The sequence below is a fragment of the Vombatus ursinus genome, unplaced genomic scaffold, assembly GCF_900497805.2.
Source record: "Vombatus ursinus unplaced genomic scaffold, bare-nosed wombat genome assembly UNPS02015030.1, whole genome shotgun sequence".
Lineage (NCBI taxonomy): Eukaryota > Metazoa > Chordata > Mammalia > Diprotodontia > Vombatidae > Vombatus > Vombatus ursinus.
Genome location: NW_020954808.1, coordinates 2,089,407 through 2,099,545, shown reverse-complemented (window position 1 = coordinate 2,099,545; position 10,139 = coordinate 2,089,407). Strand labels below are relative to the sequence as shown.

Here is a 10,139-nt window from a genome sequence, read left to right as displayed (position 1 = left end):
AGAGATGGGGAGAGGGAGAGAGACAGAGATGCGGGGAGAGAGATAGAGATGGGGGAAGAGACAGATGAGAGGAGGGAGGGAGAGAGAGATGTGGGAGGAGAGAGATGGGGGAGGGAGGGAGACATGTGGGGAGAAAGAGACAGATGGGGGAAGAGACAGAAATGAGAGGAGGGAGGGAGAGAGAGATGCGAGAGGAGAGAGATACAGAGATGGGGAGAGAGACAGAGATGGGGAGAGGGAGAGAGACACAGATGTGAGAGGAGAGTGATAGATGCAAGAGGAGAGACAGACAGATATGGGGGGAAAGAGAGACAGATGCAGGGGGAGAGAGAGAGACAGACAGATGCAGAGAGAGAAACAGACAGACAGACATGCGGGGGGAGAGAGACAGACAGAGATGCAGGAGGGAGAGAGAGACAGAGATGGGGAAGAAATAGAGACGGGGAGAGAGACAGATGCAGGAGGAAAAGAGACAAAGATGGGGGGGAGAGAAAGATGTGGGGGGAGAGAGAAAGAGATGCAGGGGGAGAGAAAGAGAGATGTGAGGAGACAGATGCAGAGGGGAGAGAGAGACAGAGATGCGGAAAGAGACAGATGGGGGAGAGAGACAGAAATGGGGGGAGAGAGAGAGCGACAGGGAAAGAGATGGGGAGAGAGACAGAGATGGAAGGAGAGAAAGAGATGGAGACAGGCAGAGACAGAGATGAGGGGAGGGAGAGAGATGGAGAGAGAGACAGAGATGGGGGAAGAGAGAGAGAGATGTAGGGAGAGAGAGAAAGGGTGGCAGAGACAGAAATGAGGGGAAGAGAGAGAGAAAGAGACAGGGAGAGACAGATGGGGGGAAGAGAGATGGGGAGAGAGATAGAAGGGGATGCAGAAACAGAGACATAGGGGGAAAGAAAGAGATAGGGTGAGAGATGGGGAGAGATAGAGGTAGAGACAGAGAGATGGGGAGAGAGACAGAAAGGGAGGCAGAGCCAGTGAGGGGGGAAAGAGAGATGGACAGACAGAGAGCAAGGGAGGCAGAGAGAGAGAGAGAGAGATGGAGACAGACACAGAGAGAGACATTGAGATAGAGAGAGATAGGCACACAAAGAGACCGGAAAACAAAGACAGACAGATGCTGAAATAGAGACACCAAATCACAGAGATGCTGAGGTAGAGCTCGAGCTAGAGAACCATGGGCATCACTACAGACATGGACACAGGCACAGGTGTAGAGCCAGAGAATCACAGAGGCAGAGAGAGAGAGGCATGGATGGACAGAGACAAAGACACCGAGCTGGTGAGACGGGAATGGGGGATAGACCAGCAGAGGGAGACTCAGGGAGGATGGAGAAGGCAGCTGACGCAGCTCTGGGGACCTAGATACAGACAGAGGGGAAGAGACAGGCAGGGAGCCAGTCAGAGACAGGCAGAATAAAGATGGAGAAAGGAAAAGACAGACACAGAAGCAGGTGGTGAGGTGGGGGAAGTAGGAAAAGAGGTGCCTTGCCCCTGGCGTGGGGAGTGACTCTTAACACTACCCCCAGACCAAGTCTTTCTGCCTTACCTTGTCTTTGAGAGATTACATGGACTAAAACAGAGCTAGGAACAGAGACAGTCATAGAAAGAGGAGAGAGAGACACAGAGATGGGGGAGAAGGAGACAGAGACTGGGCCAGCAAGAGCCGTGCCCAGCAGTGAGGGGAGGACTGGGGAAGCCGGTTCCCAAAGTAGGAAGCAGGGGTGGGGCATGCTATACCTGCGGGGTGGGGGGGAGGGGCAGGGAGGAGTGCCTGGCTCCCCTTCTGAGGTCTGTCTGCCCATTCCCCTCACAAGTGTTCTCCCTCCCCAACAGTGGAGCCTGCGGAGGATGGACATACACCTCTTTAACCAGCTGTGCACCCTGGGCCTAGAGATCCAGGCGCTTCGGGAAGAGACAGGGGTCGACCTGGATGAGGAAGGAGGGGGGCTGGGGGCCTCTCCAGCAGACTGGCTCATCCCAGACTTTGAAATCACTATCTAACAACCTGGGGAGCTAGTGGAAAGGACCTCCCTCTGCCCTCCTCAGAGTGTCCAAACGCCCAGTGGGATACAAGAAGACAGCAAACATTTTCAGATGAAAGCAAATATTTATCTTCATGGAAGGCTATCGAGCTTTTTGCCCTGTAGGGGACAGAGATACCATTGTTCACAAATGAATGAGTTTGCCGATGAGAGAATGTTGTAATTAATGATGATAGTATGGCAATTTCCTGGGGAAAAACAGATTTTTGTTGGTTTAGGTGTTTACAGGTGAGGCATAGACACTTGCTGATTGTATGCAGATATTAATAAATAAAATCCAAATGTTCAAAGATTGAGATCTTAGGTTATGGTGTTTAAAGAGACTTTGTGTATGATTTAGTCTGACCCCTTCAGTTTACAGACAAGGAAATTGAGTCCTGAGAAGTAAAGTAACTTGGCCAAGGTCACCCTGAGAGTTGGGATTATCAGAAATAACTTCCCTCTAGATCCAGTGCTCTGCCCATTGAGCTATCCTGCTGTCCAGCCTAGAGACCCTCCAGAAATGAGTGATAAATGTTTGCTCATGAGCTATGACAGCAAAGCAGGTGTTTCAGGGGAAAGATGGCTGTTTACTGAGGCAATGTGGACGTCAGCAGAGAAGGCGCCGACCTTGTTTTTTAGTTTTTGGGGTTTTTTTAGGCAGTTGGGGTTAAGTAACTTGCCCAGGTCACACAGCTAGTGTCAAGTGTTTGGTCTGAGGCTGGATTTGAACTCAGGTCCTCCTGACTTCAGGGCAAGTGCTCTATCCACTGCGCCACCTAGCTGCCCCGCTGACCTTGTCTTGATGAGGAGCCTCATTTGTTTTGAAGGGGCAGTTGTTGACAGCAACTCTGAACTCTTTGTGATGACATGCTAGGGTTTGCCAAAAAGATGTCGGATTTTGTGGATCTGTGTGTTTGCAGGTGAGATGCCTAGGGGTGTGAGAAGTGAGTGAGAAGATGAGTTGATTAAGACTCCCTTGTGGTCCCCCAGCTCAGGGAAAGAGGAGGCAGTTCAGGCTTGGTGAAGGGTAAGTATCAGGGTATTCGAGATGCTCATTGATCAGCTGGTGGTTTGGGCATGCCTGTCAAGGCTCAGGGACTGCCCAGATCTACTTTTGCCTCTTGGAGCCATACCTTGAGCTGTTGAATAATCTTCTATTGAGAAGGAAGGATAGAGTTAGAATTGAGTCCCCAGATACCCCCACCACCACCCTCACCATTATGTCCCTTCTGATTTAGAGGTAGGAAATGGTGAGAGGCATGGCCTTGAAAATGCCCACCCCGAATCAGTCCCTGCTAACCTGGCGTCCTAGGTATAGGCTGGGGGGGTCTGAGGGCTGGGGTGCGGCCATGTCTGAGCAGTGTGATGTACCCCTCAGGAGCATGGCTGGCTCCGAGGGTCCAAGGACCTGGAGCACACCCAGCACATGCCAAGGATCAATATCACCTGGGAGCAGGAAGAGGAAGGGAGATACTGAGAGAGAGAACAAGTAAAGGTGACTCTAAGATACCCCAATCAACCCCTTACCATTGACAAAGAACACCCGAGTAGCCCCTGGGCTCCGACCACCATAGTAGGTGTTGGTCCGGGTCACAGCTTCGGCCACAGAGGCCGGGGAGAGTCCAAACACCTGTGCGCAAAGCTGAAGCTGGGCTGACAGCATCTTGCGCCTGGAGAAGGGGCAGCTGGAGTCCTTGCAGGTGATGTCTGCTGGGGCAGAAGAAGGAGACTATGGGGAGAAACTACGAGGCCACCTAGCAAATGTTCAGGGGTGGTAGGTTAGGGTTAGAGGTACACTCTGGTGCACACTTGGGTGCGTTGTGTGGGAGGTTCCTAGTTACATGATGTTTTGGTAGAGGGCTGGGACACACTTGTGGAGTATTATCAGGTATTAGGCGTGTTCTGTTTGGACAACCAGGTATGCTGACTGAATGAAAGTTACAAAGAGGCAGATTTAGACTGAATGTCAGGAAAGATTTCCCAGTGGTTAGAGCTGCCCAGGAATGGAATGAGCCGCCTTGGGAGGTGAGGTGGGGGGAAGGGAAGGGGGGAGGCTCCCTTCCTCTGGAGGGGCTTCAAGGAGAGACAGGAGGACCACTTGTGGGAGATTCCTTTCTTGAATGGGTTGCAGTATATGGTGGCTGAGGTCCTGTCCAATTGGGAAACTGATTCTGCCATGGGACCCCCTGGCATACCCAGAGAGGTATTGTCTATGGACCCCAAGCATAGATATGGGTGGCACGAGTTCCCTGGGTTGGTGAAGGTGAGTCATTTTTGTGGGTCCTTGATGTGAGCAGAATGGTAGACCCAAAACAAAGACGGATGGTATTGTGTCTTGTCTGGGCTCTTTGGGCTTTTCAGGGCTGGTGGAGAGAGGATCACTCACAGTATCCAAACTCTGTACACGTTTGATAGAACCACTGCCTGGAGCCCAGGCCCACGGCCTGTGGACTGGTGTCCTTCAGTTCAGCCACAGCAGCTGCCTTTGAGCTGGGCAGGCAGGGGAGACCCAGAGCCTTCAGCACAAGCTATGGGAAGGATACCCGAGTCTCAGGGAGGAAGCTGGGTCCTCAGAGACTCAGGGTCCCTGGCGGCAGGTCTGGACCCTTACCTGGATGGCATCCTGGAGTCCTGAAAGGGGCTCTCTGCTCTGGTTGGCCAAAACAAGGTGGCAGAGGCCTCTCACGTCCAGGGGAACTCCAGCCTGTTGGTCGTACTGCACAGCTGCCCCCACCAGCCCTTCCAGCTGCTCCAGGAGCTCGGCTTGGTCCTCAGGGGTCTCCAGGGGCCCACACGCCCTTACCTCTGATTGCAACACAGCCTGAGTCTCCTTTCCCTCAGACAGGCCATGGTCTAGCTCAGAGAAGGCCTGGGCTACAGCCCTCTGGCACTACCAGGATGGAACTCAGTCAGAAGTCCTTCCTCCCTCCTTCCTGTGCCCAAATACCAAGGTCTGTCTTCCTTTTCCCTCCAGCTGGCTGCAGCTGTGGATACCTGGGTTGTCTCTGTCCTCCATTAGCAGGAACCAGACACCAGAGTCATTGCAGGACCGTGGGCCTAGAACTGGACAGGACCTGCAGAAGCTCTCTGGTCTCTCTGCCTCACCCCCCAATTCTACAGAGGAGGAAACTGAGGCCCAGGAAGTGAAATACTTTGGTCGAGGTCACACAGGTTATAAATGGCAGAGTCCATATTTGAATTGTAGATGCAGGAAGCCTAGAAATCATTTGGCTAATCCCTTAACTTTCTGCATGAGGAAACTGAGGCCCAGATAAGGGAAATTCTCAAGGTCAGGCAAGAACAGACTAGAACTTGGACTTGTTCAGTCCTTATGGAAATAGATGGTCCACTTTCCATGCCCAGCACTCCCTAGACAAACCTCCCTTCTCAGGCCACCCCACCCCCAAATATGTAGTTTACCCTATTAGAATGTAAATGGTTTCCCTTCAGGCAGGGACTGTCTCACTTTTGTATTTGGGTCCCCAAAGCATCACCCAAAGATGTTTTCAATTCATTCCTTTCCTTTCCCCAGGCTCACCCAGCAAGCTTATACTAAATGTCTGCCAAATGCCAGTTTTATGAAATAATTCCTACTCCCAAGGAATTTACTTTCGAAAAGTCCCTGCCCACCATGTCCACTTGGCCCCTGGAGAATACCTTAGGGGAACCACCCACTGCCGGGTCTGCCAGGCTCCTGGATACTACCTGGGAGTGGAAAGCAGAGCAGTGCATCCTACATCTGACCTTCACAGCCCTTCCCCAATCCCAGTTCTCTCTATGCTTCTTTCACAATTCCAGCCTCAGCCCCCATCACACATTTTCCCGAGTCCCCTCTACAACCCCTTCCCAATTCCAGCACCAACCCTTCCACACACCCTTCCCAATCCAGCCTCACTCTGAAGATTGATTTCTGTAGTTACCTGATTGTAACTGGAGAAGTCCAGCTGGGCTTGCACAGGAGCTGAGGAGGCCACAGCTGCCCAGATGAGGTGGGGGAACTAGGAGGATGGGGGGTGAAGAATGGATCATGAGTCCGAGGATGTCCCTCTCGATAACTCAACTACGTAGGCCTATGTCATGGATCCTTAACTTGGGCCTCCTGAGGAGGCTGCTGCTTGAATTCTGGATGATTTCTCTATCCTAGCCTCAGCCCCTTCCTGCCCTCAACCACCCTCCCTCCACCCCCACCATGGACTGGAGAGAAAGGATCCTGAACCTTTAGCCGGGCCCAGGCAGCCAGGGAGCCAGCGTAGGAACCTCCAAAGCTGATCCAGGGACTGGAGGCTGAGATATTGTAGATCCGAGAGAGGTGGATGCAGGCAGAGGCAACATCAGCCAGACTACAGAGCAGATGGAATACAGAGCAAGAAGAGAGGCGGAGAAGAGATAGAAACAGAGAGAGCATGATCCAGTGGGCAAATGCCTGATCTGGAGTCACAAGAAGCACCTGGGTTCACATCCTGGTTCTGCCACTTGCTAGCTGTTTGACCTTGGGCAAGTCAACTCACTTCACTTTCCTCCTCTATAAAATGAAGTAGTTGGACTGAATGGGCTCTCGACTTATGATCTTGTCATCCTGTGGTTCCCAGAAGAAAGACAGAGACAGAAACACACACCCACCCACCCACCCACACACACACACAGAAAGAGAGGAGAAGGTTGAAGAGGAAGGTGGTAATATAGAGACAACAGACAGCTGGTAAATCCCAAACCCTTGCATACTCCTTAGGCAAACCCAGACAGATCTGGGAGCTCAGCTGGGGCAGCTCAGGCCTCCGCAGGATGGGATCCCCATTGCCCAGCCCAGAGCACCCTCCCAGCCAGAAGAAAATCCAAGGTAAATGAGCAGCTCACACCCTAGGAAGGTGGAGAATCTCACCCTGGTGGGAGGAGAGCCAGATTAGACCTGAAGTCCTTCAGGGTGTTGGGGGAACCCCAAATGGACCCTTCAGAGCTGGGGAAAATGGATGGAGGTCCTCCTCAGTCACCCTTGTTCTCCCTCCCCAACACCTACTCACGCATGGCGGCTAGACAGGAAGCGGAGCTGAGCTATATCTAGTCCCCCTGGGGGGATACTGTGTCCATAAAATCGGTGTTCCAGGGATACCACCAGAGCCCCCCATTGTGGGGCCAGGGTCCCAGGGTGACCTGAGGGAAGAAGATGATGGAAGTGGCCCATTGACCACTCCCTCCCCCATGCCCAATACCCGTTCACAGGCATCTAGTCCAACCAATATGGGAATCCTCTCCGCATCATCCGGCCTCAGCCTAAGTAACTCCAGTGATGGAGAGCTTACTCCCTCCCGAAGCCTCCTATCTGCACCCGAGGCTTCCTATCTGCAGCCTTTTATACCTTTAAGCACAGAGCTTGGCCCAAGGCTGCCTTCACCCCCAATGTGCAGGAAAACAGGGCCATCCGGGGATCTCCAGTGTCCGGCATTCACCCAGTATCGCTGAGCAGGGTAGGAGGAAGCAGTCGCATTCAGCACCCAAGGACAGACAACAACTCTTATTACTCTGGCCCCTGAAGGTTTTGCAAATTACTTTCTTCACGAGCACCCAGCGAGAAAGGAAGCTCCCAGTCTGAAATTTATCTTATGGACCAGGAAACTGGGCTAGAAAGAAGTGAAGTAACTCATTCCACCCTCACACCAACTTTTGCATGACTTCAGATCCATCACTCCTCCTAAAACGACATGGCCTTTCTGAGCATTAACCCTAAACCCCATCTTGCTTCTCTGTTGATCCTGGCCTTCAATGCTTTTATTCTCCCAGGCTGATGGTGGGATTAGAGGGCCAGGGAATTCCCTAGCAAGTCTATGTCCCAGACTCCTGTCTGTCACCATGGGGTTGGCAATCCCAGGGGACCAGACAGCAGATATTGTGTCTGGACTGTCGGCAGAAGAGAAATCCATCCTAGGGGAGGGTGAGAGGATAAGACAATTTGATCCTTAGCATATTTTATTGGGGAAAAGGTTGGGGACTGGCCCTGAGTGGGGCTGGGGTAGGGGAAGAGAAGTCAGACTGACTGAATAAGGTTGGGAAAAACTTTGGGGAGGGGATGGGGGACTTTGAGGCCAAGAAGAAAACTTTGGGCCTTGGGGGCTTGTTTAGGTGGAGAAGATGGGGTCCAGGAAGATGGGTTAGAGGACAGATATCAGAGCCTAGGGGCTAGGATATGAGCTGTTTTGCTGGGATTTGTGCCCCAGAAGAGCATTTGGTTACAGGCCTGGAGCGAGGCTACGGCGCCTTTTTGGGGAGAGAAGTTGGATTCTACTGGGGAGGGAGTTCTGAGACATCAGATCCTGGTAGAGTTGAGGGAAGGTCCTTGAGGTGGGGTTAGGAGGGCGGTCTGTGGGAGAAAGTGACTGCCAGGGCTGAGGCTGACCTGGAGAAAGGAGCGCTGGTCAGAGCTGTTGAAAGGATCCAGGGGCTGCCAGAGCCAGCCCTCCCTCACTGGACTTGGCTCCCCCAGCTTCTGGCCCAACCTAGCCTGCACTTGTTGGATGTGGTCCCCAAGCCGGCTCAAGAGGGACCCTGGAAAAGAGGGAGAGGGAAAGCAGAGCGTTAACCTGGGAGGTCCAGGGGCCTCTGTGGTCCCCAGGCCCCAAGGTCAAACAGCTAGCTAGAGACACACTTGCAGTGGAGACCCCCCAAAGGGATGCCAAGAGACCCAGCAGGAGAGCAGTAGGAGCCATGGCCCAAACACCATGGACAGCAGGGGATGCAGGCAGCTGGGCACCCTCCCCCCGGGGATGCCTTATAACATCCCCACTGTTGGCTTCTGACCAGCCCCTCCTTCGCTCGGACAAGCGTCTTTAGAAACAGCCCAAGCTCACCAGGGACGCCTTAAAGCCCAGGAGGTGCCTGCCTCGACTTCTACAGACTCAGCATCCCTTTCTCAGGTTACTCCCCCACATGCAGGCTCTCCTTTCTGTTGCTATCTCTTAGTCTCTGACTGCCCCACTCCCCAGGCTCCTTTTCTCCCTCCATCTTCTCTCTCAGTACTAGCACCATAGAATCACAGCTGATAAAGATTTTAGAAGTCATCTTTCTCCCCATTTTATATTTTTTTGTTTTTGTTAAGGCAATCAGGGTTAAGTGACTTGCCCAGGGTCACACGGCTAGTAAGTTTCAAGTACCTGAGGCTGGATTTGAACTCAGGTCCTTCTGACTCCAAAGTCAGAGTTCTATCCACTGCACCACCCAGTTGCCCCCCTCCCCATTTTACAAAAGAGGAAACTGAGACTCAGAAAGGTTACGTGATTTGTTCAATAAACAAATAGTAGTTCGATAAACAAGATTCCAAGCCGGGTCGTGTAGAAGGTGGTGCCTAACTGGAATCTGGAAGGAAACCATGGGTTCATGGTGAGGAGGGAGGGCAGTTCTGGCATGAGGGATGGCCAGTACAAAGGCATGAGATCAATATGGTTGGATCAGAAGAATAAGGATGGAACCAAGTGGTAAAGAGCTTTAGATGGAATCCTACAGGTAATGGGGCACTGCCAGAGTTTGAGTGGAGTGTGGGACATGGACAGAACTGTTCTTTGGCAGCTAGGTGGAGGGGATTGGGCTGAGGAGACCCAAAGCGTGGAGACCAATTTAAAAGCTATTAAAATAACCCAGAGATGAGGGCCTGAACCCCTTCCTATCCTCCAGCCCTCCTTTCTCTGTCTCCTGCTTCTGTCCTCCGGCTTCCTCTCTGCAGAGGTCCCTTAATCTTTCCCTTCTGTCCCCAGATCTTCTATTTGTCCCTCAGCCTCCTCCTCTCTCTGTCCCTCAGCTCCCCAGGCATGGGCCACGGCCCTGTGTTCTGGGGGAAAACAAGATTTCCCAGGTGAAGATTACCTATCCCTGGTTCAGGGGCCACGGACATCTGCCCTGACTTGCCACCCATAGAAAATAGAGGTAGGAGCCTTCCGGAAAGCAGTGAGGGAAAGATCATGGCCCTGAACTGAGGACACTCCCGAATCTGTCCGATAACCCAGAAACCTCCTGGGGAGCCCAGTGTTTCCAGAGGGAGCCTGGTCCAGGCAAGGGAGGGGGAAGGCCCTCCACTAGGCCAACTTTGCCCCCTGCTCTCTCTCTTCCATCTGTCCCAGGGATTAG

The 10,139-nt window shown here is 52.6% G+C and overlaps 2 protein-coding genes across 2 annotated transcripts in view; one reads left to right on the top strand and one right to left on the bottom strand.

Moving 5' to 3' along the window:
* Positions 1-2,344, top strand: part of ERICH4 (glutamate rich 4) — a 2,877-nt gene extending 533 nt beyond the window's left edge. Inside the window, exon 2 of the mRNA XM_027846058.1 lies at positions 1,840-2,344. Coding sequence (XP_027701859.1) covers positions 1,840-2,007 — 168 coding nt within the window. The 3' untranslated portion in view covers positions 2,008-2,344. The remainder of the gene's footprint in view (positions 1-1,839) is intronic.
* A 777-nt stretch (positions 2,345-3,121) lies between these two features.
* On the bottom strand, positions 3,122-8,728 carry PRSS16 (serine protease 16). The gene is made up of 12 exons (XM_027845873.1): positions 8,668-8,728; positions 8,419-8,567; positions 7,384-7,483; positions 7,049-7,178; positions 6,247-6,370; positions 5,951-6,028; positions 5,688-5,735; positions 4,642-4,920; positions 4,417-4,558; positions 3,558-3,737; positions 3,331-3,476; positions 3,122-3,184 (listed from the first exon to the last, which is right to left on the bottom strand). The coding sequence occupies exons 1-12, from the start codon at positions 8,726-8,728 to the stop codon at positions 3,122-3,124; spliced, it is 1,500 nt and encodes a 499-aa protein (XP_027701674.1).
* Between the last annotated feature and the right edge of the window lie 1,411 nt (positions 8,729-10,139).